The sequence below is a fragment of the Littorina saxatilis genome, linkage group LG4, assembly GCF_037325665.1.
Source record: "Littorina saxatilis isolate snail1 linkage group LG4, US_GU_Lsax_2.0, whole genome shotgun sequence".
NCBI classification, from domain to species: Eukaryota; Metazoa; Mollusca; class Gastropoda; order Littorinimorpha; family Littorinidae; genus Littorina; species Littorina saxatilis.
In genome coordinates, this window is record NC_090248.1 from 11194020 (window position 1) to 11207843 (window position 13824).

A 13824-nucleotide genomic window follows, 5' to 3' on the forward strand; every position below is an offset into this window, starting at 1 on the left:
CCTCTTCCATTCCCCGCATTCGTTCCCACGGGACTCTGCTATCACTTCCTCCTGCATTACCTCAACACCTCCTCCCCCCCCTTTTTAGCTGCATATCTGTCTCGTTTAAATAGAGTTTATGGTCGCTGACCGCTCCCTCTAAACTCACACTTTTTCTGTACTCCTTTGAATAATAATAATAATAATAATAATACGAATATTTATAACGCGCACATATCTCACCAACAGGCGACTCAAGGCGCACATACACTCGTTCACACACACGGAGACTTAAAGTCACTAGCACACACACACCATCAACCATTAAAATATGTACAGTTATTCAGGGTGGGATGGGGTGGGCAGTGTAGAATGCATGGATTATTTGGAAAAAAGGAATGTCTTGAGTGCAGATTTGAATGATTCGAGGGACTGTTGTTGACGGAGGGGGAGAGGTAGTGTGTTCCATTGGCTAGAATATTTTTTTTATTTTTTTTATTTTTTTTATTCATCTTTTTATTCATTTTGACAGTCTGTCTCTGAAGGCTGGGGATGTGACACGCCAAACCACGCCTTACTGAAGGAGTCCAACTGGCTGCCCTTTGTGTCCTTGACCCCAGAGAATGACCCCTTGCAGGAGAAGCGTTGGACAGAGCTTCGCCACAGTAACAAGGTCGACGAGATTCTGCATGTCATGGCCCACTTCTTGAAGGTCAAGGACCCAGATGTAAGTTGTGAAAGGGGTGCATCATGTAAAGCAAGCAAATAATGATGGGTAATGGCATAAAGGACAGTGATAGGTGATTATGGATTGTATGAAAAGGGTATGTTGAAGGTTTCTGATGAGGAGCTGCTCCCTTGAAACATTTCATTTTGCACTTTTTACGTTGGTATTGTAACAGATCTATTGCTAACATTTCTTTCAACTTATAATTCACAAACTAAAACTGAGACAGAAGAACATGAAAGGCACGTTTGCTAACCTAGTAGCTGATTGCAACTGTGATAATGCGTTAGTCTGTTAGACATTTTCCATTTTCAGCTGTTAAAATGCCTGATGCTACTTATCAACATGATTCTGATAGCAGGTTTTACTGCTTAAAGATGTTAGAGAAAAATGGTTGATCTGTTGTACCGACTGAAACAATGACTGCTGACATATGTTACAGAAATATTGTTGATCTGTTGTACAGACTGAAACAATGACTGCTGACAGATGTTACAGAAATATTGTTGATCTGTTGTTCAGACTGAAACAATGACTGCTGACAGATGTTACAGAAATATTGTTGATCTGTTGTACAGACTGAAACAATGACTGCTGACAGATGTTACAGAAATGTGGTTGATCTGTTGTACAGACTGAAACAATGACTGCTGACAGATGTTACAGAAATGTGGTTGACCTGTTGTACAGACTGAAACAATGACTGCTGACAGATGTTACAGAAATGTGGTTGACCTGTTGTACAGACTGAAACAATGACTGCTGACAAATGTTAGAGAAATGTGGTTGATCTGTTGTACAGACTGAAACAATGACTGCTGACAAATGTTAGAGAAATGTGGTTGATCTGTTGTACAGACTGAAACAATGACTGCTGACAGATGTTACAGAAATGTGGTTGACCTGTTGTACAGACTGAAACAATGACTGCTGACAAATGTTAGAGAAATGTGGTTGATCTGTTGTACAGACTGAAACAATGACTGCTGACAGATGTTACAGAAATGTGGTTGACCTGTTGTACAGACTGAAACAATGACTGCTGACAAATGTTAGAGAAATGTGGTTGATCTGTTGTACAGACTGAAACAATGACTGCTGACAGATGTTACAGAAATGTGGTTGATTTAATTGTTGTGCAGAAAGTTCAAGATACACTGAAGGAGCACGCCTCCCTGACCCACAATCCTCCACCTGTCCACGCAGCCTCTGTCACCTCGCACAAGACGACCAACAACACTCGCGAAACCTGGAGAAAGATCTACACCAACCGGAACCTCTACACCAGGTCAGCGCTTTATTAGTCTCTTGCTACAACTCTGGCTTTCTCATTCAAACAGATAGTGGTTAGAAAATAATTTATCATGAAATCAATCGATGGCCTTTGTGTTGGCATGTCTGTGTGTCTGTTTTCTTCATGCTGTATCCTGCTGCTATTTCTCATGAACAATGCTCTTTCTCTTTTGTCTGTGTGACAGGGAGACTACCGTCGCCCTTTACAGCAGACTCTGCAGAGTTGTTCGCCTTAGAAGTAGGCAACACCTGTGGATTGTAGAGTTCTGTTTGTGATGGGGTCTGGCGGCTTTTGTCTCTCTGTATGTTCATGGATTCTTTTGCGAATGCATAACAGTTTTTATAGGGCTGAGAAATAAGCTCTAAAAATTCTCAATCCTGTTTGATTGGACTTCGCCTCCAAAGGTGATTGTGGTGTTTCGGCACTCGGTTACATCTGTTTGCTGTTAATACTGGTGTGTCTCTTTTGCACCTATCATGTATGTGAAATGAATGCTTATTTGGAGATAGTACTGCACCTACAAAACTGAGAAAAAATTGTGGCAGGAATTAGCCAAGAAATCAGACTACTCCAATGTTTTGCCCCAAAAATGTCTTGTGTTCTTCCTGGTAGGATAAAGAACAAACTGGTGCAAGATTCAGCATAATTAAGGTGGGTTGAAAACTGATTGCAGCACAGAGACAGACGACAGTGCAGGTTTTCAAGACATAGACGAGAGAGATGTGGACAGTGTCAACCTCCAAGGACAGTCCCGCAATTCACACCGACGCAAGGACAGCTATGATTACATCAACACTGTGCAGATGCTAGGTAAACATACATTCCCTCCTGTGTGAACGATCACGTCATCCATCACTGATCTGTCCTGGCATTTACACGCTATATATAGCTGGGTTTGTGATCCAAGGGTCATGGTTTGAATCCAGGTGGGGACGGGACCGGCACGGTTGGCCTCGTGGTAAGGCGTCCACTGGTAAGGCGTCCGCCCCGTGATCGGGAGGTCGTGGGTTCGAACCCCGGCCGGGTCATACCTAAGACTTTTAAATTGGCAATCTAGTGGCTGCTCCGCCTGGCGTCTGGCATTGTGGGGTTAGTGCTAGGACTGGTTGGTCCGGTGTCAGAATAATGTGACTGGGTGAGACATGAAGCCTGTGCTGCGACTTCTGTCTTGTGTGTGGCGCACGTTATATGTCAAAGCAGCACCGCCCTGATATGGTCCTTCGTGGTCGGCTGGGCGTTAAGCAAACAAACAAAAGGTGGGGACGGACACGAGTCAACTTTATGTGCGGACTTCGAGACGGTATCCATGTTCCATCCGGTGTCATGAAAGTGGTCATTCTGCTATAAGTGCAGGTGGCTGATAACACCTTACTGCTAATTAGATAAATTTGTTCTTCTGGTTAATTCTTGTCAAGTCCACCATCATGTAGATTTGTGTAATATTGTAATGTTTTGGTCAGGTAATATAAGATTGTTTGCTTGAGTTCGTGTCCATGCTGTATATTGTTAATTGTAACATGTCATTCAATAACATATTCTTACCTCAACTCACATAAATAGCATTAACTTCAGTTCATTGCTTAGATATTGAAGTAGTACTTGACCCTGGTAAAGGGGGAAGTAGCTCCCAAAGAAAAACAAAGTCCGTAGTGAAGGACAGGAGTCACCTCCCCTACCGGTAACCCGCGCATGCGCGGGCCCTACTACCGGCCGTCATTCCACCCACTTCAACACTCGAGCACAGACGTGTTGTGGTACTCCGGCACCTTACGCGCAAAACTCTCATGCCCATACTGCTCGCTTCCGCGCGGAGGGGTAGCGAGATCCACGGCCTCTCAGGCCTAGACCGGGATATCGCATTTGAAAGGGACGGCTCGGTTTCACTGCGTTTCCGTCCCGATTTTCTCGCCAAAAATCAAAAACCGGACCAGCTTTCACCGGTTATTTCCATTCGGCCTCTCCTGGACATTTTGGCCCCCGGTGATCCGGATCTTTCTAACTGTCCAGTACGTGCGCTTAAAGCTTACTTGTTGCGCACCGCGCCGATCCGAGCATCTACTCAGAAGTTGCTGTTTATTTCGCTTAATACAGCCCGAAATAAAGACATTGCAAAAACCACGCTTACCAGATGGTCTTCCACGCTTATAAGGCATGCTTATCAGTGGTGGCAGACACACGGGGGGGGGGGGGGGGGGGGGGGGCAGTCAGTCCTCCCTCTTCGATCACCTCGAACTCACTCATGAGGCTCGAGCGTGGGCAACTTCCTTAGCTGTCCTCAAGTCAGGAAGGATGGCGGACGTCCTCAAAGCTGCATACTGGACATCTCAAGACGTCTTCCTCAGCTACTACCTTCGGGACATTGCCAGCACTCGCCCGGACGGTACTAGCTGCCTCCCAGCAATGGTTGCCGCAGGCCAGATACTTCCTAGAAAATAATGTGAGTATCCCACCGCCTTTATGTGCAATCTGCTATTTATGTGAGTTGAGGTAAGAATATGTTATTGAATCGAAAATTTCAAATCTGAATTTTCATTTAATTAATATACTTACTCAACTCACATCGTTTATACCCTCCTATCCATCCCCGCTAACATTTTATGTGTTACAGGTGTGTGTTTCCGTGGGGGAATGACGGCCGGTAGTAGGGCCTGCGCATGCGCGGGTTACCGGTAGGGGAGGTGACTCCTGTCCTTCACTACGGACTTTGTTTTTCTTTGGGAGTTACTTCCCCCTTTACCAGGGTCGAGTACTACTTCAATATCTAAGCAATGAACTGAAGTTAATGCTATTTATGTGAGTTGAGTAAGTATATTAATTAAAGGAAAATTTAGATTTGAAATTTTCGATTCTGAATAACATTTTGTTTAAACCAATTAATTGGATGTCTTTGCTGTGAGGAGATGAGGTTTGCTTTTCTAGTTTTGGCAGTTGTTGTTCATTGGGATTAATGTTTCTGCTTTACTGTGTGCATCAGGTCTGGACGATGGGGAGCAGAACTCTGACCCGGTGACAGTGCAGGGATCCTTTCTGTCTTTCTTGCACTTGCGCCATCTCCGCATCCGTGACCTTCAGCGCACAGTGAGTTGGTGATGCAGAGTTTGTGTTTGTGTGTCAACATAAATCAACCAAGTCTGAATGTGACAGTAACAGATATATCCATGACTTTTAAGCAATGAAGTTTGAATAATTTACAGTTGTTTTTCTTCTTTTCTTCATTTATTTATATATTCAATTTGTTACTTATTTCCTTTTTTTGTGTAGTCACTTTTATTTGTTATTTGAGGTGTTTTTGTCTTTTGAGTTGAAAGAGAAAATGTGTACATGAACCTGTCTATAACTATCCCCCAAAGGACCAACAGAAAGTGGTCTTTATAGTCCTGCAGGGGGTGTTTCTGGAACGGTGATATATATAGTAAAGAACCTCATCTTGATTTCTTTGGGGTGGTCATAATGGGAAGGTGGTTAATATAAACAGGAGATAGTCAGGGCAGTTTCCACTGTATTCATGAACATATCTACTCATCACTATTCGCAAGGTATGATCTTCACATTCCTGTGCACACCGTTCTAACTCTGTTTATCTTTCAGCTGAGCTTTCATGTATGTATCTTGAATGTGCAGTGCCTGGGTGTGCTGAACTATTTCCGGTCCATCGAACGCACCCTGACCATCAACGATGGAGGCCTGTCCATGGAGGGTGAGACTGCCAAGAGAACCAGGTGAGGCATGTTTAACCTTTACCCTGGTGCAGACCTGGGAACCCATACGATTTCTCCGTATTTTGTTCGCTTGATTGTCTAAATTACAATCAGTACGGTCGGTGGAAAAAAAATATGACGAGAATAATTCTTAAGACTGCTTTTCTTCTGTTTCTTTTAATGATTAAAATAACTTTATAACTCTGCATTTGATCAATATAGTTTTTGTCATTACACATTGAAAAAAGCATTTCTTTTAAATGTATTGGTAAACTTAATGCAGCTGGTCTGGGATGCATGCACACACACACACACACACACACACACACACACACACACACACACACACACACACACACACACACACACACATTTGTGTAAAAAACTGTGAAACTTGCATTGAATATGCCAGTATTTACTGACTGATTGTTTTGCTCTACAGCGCTCAGAACCATCGTCAGGGCACAGAGGCAGACGGCACAGAGGGTGGAGGAGGGGGTCTGGGTTCTCACGCATACGCCCACAACACTCCGCTGGATTTCAAGTCAGTGCTTTTGCTGTTATATATTTCATTGACTTGGTGGATTTCTTATCATTGTGTTACTTTGTTCTAGACTTGAGATGTTTACCTATTTTGTCAGGCAGTAAAATAATTTTGTTTGTGTGACAATGTGCACGTTTAGTGCACAAACAGACTATTGCTGCCCCATAGCAGACGACACGAACTTCTACACAGCTTGTTTACATTTCAGCGGCGGCCATGTTTTATGCCGGCATGAAATCTATTTTTAGATTGATTGAGTTGAATATGCTATTTTATGCAATCTAAGCCCATATATTGCTTTCAGATGATAATAATGAGTGGATATAGACATTATGTTGCTGTATGTTCATGCTTAAGTACTTTTTAGAGCCCTGTTGTTCCTTAAATTGCAATAATGTTCGATCATCTTCGACCCAAACTTTCGACGCTATCTGAATTTTAGCGCCCAGTAGGTGACGTCTGAAATTCCCCTATTATTTCCATATTTGCAACTTTTCCATAAACCTAACTTAGTGCACTCCATTTCCAATTCCCTTGAGACACTTTTTGAGTTAAAGTGCATAAATAAATGCTAGGATTAAAGTAAATCAAAGTTTTCATCAGTTTGACCGATATCCGCTGTGTATCATTTCGACGACCTGTGTTTCTTTGTCAAGTTTTACGTCATATAACTCGTCATAAGTTTCATTTTATCGCAAGTATGACACATGTATGGAAAGTACAGGAGTTCGTTTTGTAATTGAGTGAATTGTATTTGGTGCAGGAAGTGGTTGAGATTAGCAATCATTATTTTGTTGAGTTTCGATCGTTAATCGGTCATTAATTCTGAGTAATTAATCATAATTACTGTTTGGTCTGGATTTCCACAAGTTATATTTTATAACATGATTTAAAAGTATGTTTCACACTGGTTTTGTAGCAACAAACCGATTTCAAATGTATGCATTTTTCGTAAAGTTATCAGCTGTCAGAGATTCTAAAGAAACACACATTTGGCCAGCACGCGAGGCTGGGCGGCCGTTTTGGGCAAAGGACAGAGGCGCTTTCGGAGCAGTCCGCGTTAACAGTATATATAGCATCCCAGGTACCAGCATAAGTTAATTCAGTCCAGTGTTCTACTCCGCTGACGGCTGACCTCTTGCAACTCTATGCTAGCCTTGATTTTACAGCATTGTGTTAGCCCCAGGAAAAAGAGGCACATGCTCGCTCAGTTGATTTAGGGTAAAGAGATTTTGATCCAAATGTAGATCGGCTCGTTTTGTGCACCTGTGTTGATGTCGGCAAGGAAGGGTTGCGTTCACTACACTGCCTTCTGGTAATGATTAAATAAAGTCACGTTACTGCAACCCCTGACTTGGCGTTTCTATTCAATGCTTCCTGTCTGAGCACCCCCCCAACCTTTCTCAACGCCACCCCATCACAGTTTGTTTAATTGTTTGTTAATCGGTATGTTTGCAAATCTGTGACGTGATGTGGAGTGCGCACGTGAGTGTGTGTGTGTGTGTGTGTGTCAGAGAGAGAGAAAGAGGGTGAGCACATTAAATTACATATCTTATCCCAACTCACATAGCAATTTACTTCAGTTTAGTGCTAGGACGCTGAACTACGCTTCACCCTGGTAAGGGGGGAAGTAACCCTAAAAAAAGACGGCCTTGACTGGTCAAGGTCATAGCCAGATCGAGGCTACCTCCTTGCATGCATTGCGCAAGCATGCTCTCGCCGCCATATTGGATTCATTCCTTCTTCAGCGTTGACAGACTGAGGACGTGTTTTCGACTACGCTCGGGCTACTGATAGCCCACTGCTTTCTCGGCAGTACATACCCTGGTCACCCGTCTTTGTCTTAGCTTCCCGGCTGAGATTTGGTGAGATTATTCCAGTTTTTCTTGATTACGACCAGCAGGGGCCTGCACTTAGAACGGGAGATACGCACGTGCCGGTTTGCTCTACGGACGCAATATCGGCACAGCGGTCCAAACTTCCTCCACGGGAGCAGGAAGCCGTCACAAGGCAGGAGGCTTGCAAGGGTTACGACCAGCAGGGGCCTGCACTTAGAACGGGAGACACTCACGTGCCGGTTTGCTCTACGGACGCAATATTGGCACAGCGGTCCACACTTACGCCACGGGAGCGGTAACCATCACAAGACAGGTAGCCACCACGCAGGTGCCTGCTCTTAGAACGGAAGACACGCAACGCCGGTCTGGTCTAGTCAGGATACAGATTGGCACAGCGGTCCCCACTTCCGTCCAAGGGGCAGGAAGTAATCTCGAGAGAGGAAGCTAGCAGAGGATATACCTCTCAAGCGCCCTCACTTCCGGTTGACACCGCCTATGACGATGCTAGTCAAAGCGGCGGTGAGCTTCCGGTAGGCACTTCCGTGCTTCCACGCCACCCCTCTTTTCCTCTGGATTAAGCCCAACGAAGGCTGAATCACGAAACTCCAGTTTCAGGGATTCAGCTTCGGATACATACTCAGATCCCTCGATCTGCACGGTTTCTAGCGACAATATATAGGCTGAGTCACTTCCGCACAAAGGCAGAAGAAGGTACAGCTTACCTTTACCCTCGGTGGATATCGAACTTCAGGTTACCAGCACTTGAAGTACCAGTTAATGGAACGACCTTGGCTATACAGCGGCCACCTCTATTCCAAAGCCTTAAGTTCTCTTCCCTTGAAGATATCTTCCCAAGGTTTCAGAACTAGCTCCACGTAATGCCTCTAGCCATACAGTCATCGGGGAAACTGAAAACTCATAAGACGCTCACTCACCCCTCCCTTGGGACGGGAATTGATAGGAGCATGGTCTGAGAGCGGATCAGGTTACTGATACCCATACGTGTCTTCCCCAATTGCGGGCTGGATTAACACAGAACTAACAGGCAATCAGGTTTTCAATACTCCCGACTTTTCACCCCTGCTTTTGCAACAGAGAAAGTATACCCGCTTCTTTGCAGCCATGGCATTGACTTTCTCCTTTACAGCCAAAGGCAACAACATGGTCTCTTCCGACCACCGAGGTTAACCAGCATCGAGCCCGGTTACTACCGGGATGGGTGACCGTTTGGAACACGGGCCCGGCAGGCGATCTCTTTAACATTCAAGCTGCGGCTTACGGCTTCAGCTATTGTACTGTCGTTTACTCAAACACAACATCTGCAGCAGTACTTCGCTCCCACGAGGGTTACACTTCCGGTTTCACCGGAGTTCACCCCCCCTTTCTTTCAAGCCACCGCGTAGGGACACGGGTATATAGTTCTCACTGATACCACTCCCGTAGCCATTGAGGACAACGGTTGTCTTCCCTGGAGCTTGATTTACTCTCAGGAATTCATCCTTTTCTTTGAAAAAGACCAGTGACATTCTGTCACACTCTCGCAAACGGGGCCTTCCTCCTCACTCATAAGACTTATGAGACAAGGCAAAAAGGGGGGGGGGGGGGGGGCATGTTCGTAACTTGGACAGTTCTCCCTTGGGCTCCTTCCAGACTGTGCGAGATAGAACATGGACCTACTCCTAGGCCACCCGAATTAGGCAATGTTTCTTCCTAATCTTATCAGCGTGACTTACTTAGCTCGCATTATAAGATTACAGGTCTCTCTTAACAGAGAGACCATAGGCTAGATAGGATTCATAACCAAAACGTCACAGCTGGTCAAGTCCGAGTCTTTTGGTACACTGGAGTTTCTACACTCCACAGATTTCGAACCGCTACCGTCCGCTAGCCTTCATAAACCTGACGCGCGAAACGCTCTCCCTTTTACTTCTAGCTACAGCACGCAGAGGTAGCGAGATTCACGCACTCTCCGGCTTACTGGGAGACGTAGTATTCAATAGGAACGCTCTATTATTATTATTATTATTATTATTCATTTATTGTGATCATTTTTATGCGCCTAATCTAGATATAGCCCTAGGCGCTTACATATTAATTTCTGCCGTTTGAAATATTAATTTCTATCTCACTCCGTTTCCGGCCAGACTTCTTAGCCAAGAATCAGAAGTCAGGACAACCATCTCCGATGGTCGAAGTTCTTCCTCTTTATAGGATTCTCGCCACAGGCGACCGAGTCTTATGAATCTGACCAGTTAGATCACTATGCTCCTTCCTGTCTCACACAAGGGGTTAAAGATCACAAACAAAAGCTATACTCTTATCGTCTTTGAACACAAAGAGAGATAAGGACATATCTAAGATGGTGCTAAAATCAGGAAGATTATCTGAAGTCCTAGACTCCGCCTACTGGAGATCAGAGGACGTCTTTATCAACTACTACCTGCGCGACATTTCCAGTGCGCGACAGGACGGTACCCATGCGCTACCAGCAATGGTAGCAGCAGGGCAGTTATTGCCTAGCTCATAGGGTGAGCATCCCACCACCTTAATTAGCAATCTGCTATATATATGTGAGTTGGGATAAGATATGTTTGTTTGTTTGTTTGTTTACTTAACGCCCAGCCGACCACGAAGGGCCATATCAGGGTGGTGCTGCTTTGACATATAACGTGCGCCACACACAAGACAGAAGTTGCAGCACAGGCTTCATGTCTCACCCAGTCACATTATTCTGACACCGGACCAACCAGTATAAGATATGTAATTTAATCGAAAATTTTAATAATACATTTTCATTTGATTAATATACTTACCCAACTCACATAGTAAAGTCCCGCCCGCCTACCCCTCTATAGATTCCCTTAAAAAGAGAACGCTTCAGGCGGAAAGAATCCAATATGGCGGCGAGAGCATGCTTGCGCAATTCATGTAGGGAGGTAGCCTCGATCTGGCTATGACCTTGACCGGTCAAGGCCGTCTTTTTTTAGGGTTACTTCCCCCCTTACCAGAGTGAAGCGTAGTTCAGCGTCCTAGCACTAAACTGAAGTAAATTGCTATGTGAGTTGGGTAAGTATATTAATCAAATGAAAATTTATTATTAACATTTTCGATTGTGTTTTGTCGTGTTTGTAAGAAATGATTGTATCCAAAGCCAGGAAATAATCCAAGTGTACTGCACATAGTTGCAATAGAGTCTTATGTCTAACTCAGTGGTTTTTCAACACCTTACACAGGCTATAAAAAGAATGTTTGATTGTTTATTAATGTATACAAACAAGTTTCAGATCTGTATTTTGTTATAATAATTTGTTGCTTGAGATAATTTGTATTTCAATAGCAATTTGTTGTATAACAGGATCAGTGAGGCCGAGTTCATTGAGTACTGTGATGTGGAGAACCATGATGATTTCTACACAGTGGAAGAGGGGCGTATCCATGTACAGGACCAGAAAGGATACTACATCATGTACGACTCTGCCGTGGAAGATTTCAAGTGAGTCACTGTGGTATAGCGCTCTGTTCATGGGCAAAAAGAATCACTGGCCAGCTTTGTCATGTCTTTAATTATAACTGTTAGGAACTTTTAAACACAATCATCTTGTATAATATCCTTTTGAATTTGATGAGTCCTTGTGTACAGCCATTCATGAACGCACATATTCTTGCACACGTCTTCCTTCCCAGAGCAAAATGTATGACAAGTAAACCTTCTCCCTTGTTTCTCACAGTCTCCTTCTACTCAGCGTATCTGTTTGTCTCTGCCTGTCTGTCTCTATCTCTCTTTGTCCCACCTGTGACAGGGAGACTACCTTTGCCCTTCACAGCAGACTCTGGAGAGTTGTTCGCCTTTGAAGTAGGCAACACCTGTGGATTGTAGAGTTCTGTTTGTGATGGGGTCTGGCGGCTTTTGTCTCTCTGAATGTTCATGGATTCCTTTGCGAATGCATGACAGTTTTGGTAGGGCTAAGAAATAAGCTCTAAAATTCTCAATCCTGTTTGATTGGACTTCGCCTCCAAAGGTGATTGTGGTGTTTCGGCACTCGGTTACACACCCTCTCTGTCTGTCTGTCGATTTGTTTGTTTCTGCCTGTCTGCCTCCATCTCTCTCTGTCTGTCGATTTGTTTGTTTCTGTCTGTCTGCCTCCATCTCTCTGTCTGTTTGTCGATTTGTTTGTTTCTGGCCTGTCTGCCTCCATCTCTCTCTGTCTGTCGATTTGTTTGTTTCTGTCTGTCTGCCTCCATCTCTCTCTGTCTGTCTGCCTCCATCTCTCTCTGTCTGTCGATTTGTTTGTTTCTGCCTGTCTGCCTCCATCTCTGTCTGTCTGTCGATTTGTTTGTTTCTGCCTGTCTGCCTCCATCTCTGTCTGTCTGTCTGTCGATTTGTTTGTTTCTGCCTGTCTGCCTCCATCTCTGTCTGTCTGTCGATTTGTTTGTTTCTGCCTGTCTGCCTCCATCTCTCTGTCTGTCGATTTGTTTGTTTCTGTCTGTCTGCCTCCATCTCTCTCTGTCTGTCTGTCGATTTGTTTGTTTCTGTCTGTCTGCCTCCATCTCTCTGTCTGTCTGTCGATTTGTTTGTTTCTGTCTGTCTGCCTCCATCTCTCTCTGTCTGTCGATTTGTTTGTTTCTGTCTGTCTGCCTCCATCTCTGTCTGTCTGTCGATTTGTTTGTTTCTGCCTGTCTGCCTCCATCTCTGTCTGTCTGTCGATTTGTTTGTTTCTGTCTGTCTGCCTCCATCTCTCTCTGTCTGTCGATTTGTTTGTTTCTGTCTGTCTGCCTCCATCTCTCTCTGTCTGTCGATTTGTTTGTTTCTGTCTGTCTGCCTCCATCTCTGTCTGTCTGTCGATTTGTTTGTTTCTGTCTGTCTGCCTCCATCTCTGTCTGTCTGTCTGTCGATTTGTTTGTTTCTGTCTGTCTGCCTCCATCTCTGTCTGTCTGTCGATTTGTTTGTTTCTGCCTGTCTGCCTCCATCTCTGTCTGTCTGTCTGTCGATTTGTTTGTTTCTGTCTGTCTGCCTCCATCTCTGTCTGTCTGTCGATTTGTTTGTTTCTGCCTGTCTGCCTCCATCTCTGTCTGTCTGTCTGTTTGTCTGTCGATTTGTTTGTTTCTGCCTGTCTGCCTCCATCTCTGTCTGTCTGTCTGTCGATTTGTTTGTTTCTGTCTGTCTGCCTCCATCTCTGTCTGTCTGTCGATTTGTTTGTTTCTGGCCTGTCTGCCTCCATCTCTCTCTGTCTGTCGATTTGTTTGTTTCTGTCTGTCTGCCTCCATCTCTCTCTGTCTGTCGATTTGTTTGTTTCTGTCTGTCTGCCTCCATCTCTCTGTGTCTGTCTGTCGATTTGTTTGTTTCTGTCTGTCTGCCTCCATCTCTCTCTGTCTGTCGATTTGTTTGTTTCTGTCTGTCTGCCTCCATCTCTCTGTGTCTGTCTGTCGATTTGTTTGTTTCTGTCTGTCTGCCTCCATCTCTCTCTGTCTGTCTGTCGATTTGTTTGTTTCTGCCTGTCTGCCTCCATCTCTCTCTTTGCCTCTTCTCCCCCTCACCCCAGGCCCTTGTTTACCAACATTTTCTCTCTCCGTCTGTCCTTTGTTTGTCTCCTTATTCATCATCTAAGCTCAAATTTGCACTTGCACAGGGATGTTGTTACAAATTCACACCTACAGGCAAATCCAGCTAACTCACAAACGGTTAAGTCAAAAATTCGCTTAGCACACAAAGAAATTCTGGTCCGGAATTATCCCTCTTTATCTAT

At 44.4% G+C, this 13824-nt stretch overlaps 1 protein-coding gene across 3 annotated transcripts in view; it reads left to right on the forward strand.

The window, feature by feature from the left end:
* The window catches only part of LOC138963952 (uncharacterized), a 124453-nt gene that overhangs the window by 26590 nt on the left and 84039 nt on the right, over positions 1-13824 (forward strand). For all 3 annotated transcript variants that reach the window (XM_070335806.1, XM_070335808.1, XM_070335807.1), the window contains 7 exons: positions 512-706; positions 1849-1994; positions 2674-2810; positions 4975-5078; positions 5622-5719; positions 6141-6242; positions 11436-11573. In XM_070335806.1, coding sequence (XP_070191907.1) covers positions 512-706; positions 1849-1994; positions 2674-2810; positions 4975-5078; positions 5622-5719; positions 6141-6242; positions 11436-11573 — 920 coding nt within the window. The remainder of the gene's footprint in view (positions 1-511; positions 707-1848; positions 1995-2673; positions 2811-4974; positions 5079-5621; positions 5720-6140; positions 6243-11435; positions 11574-13824) is intronic.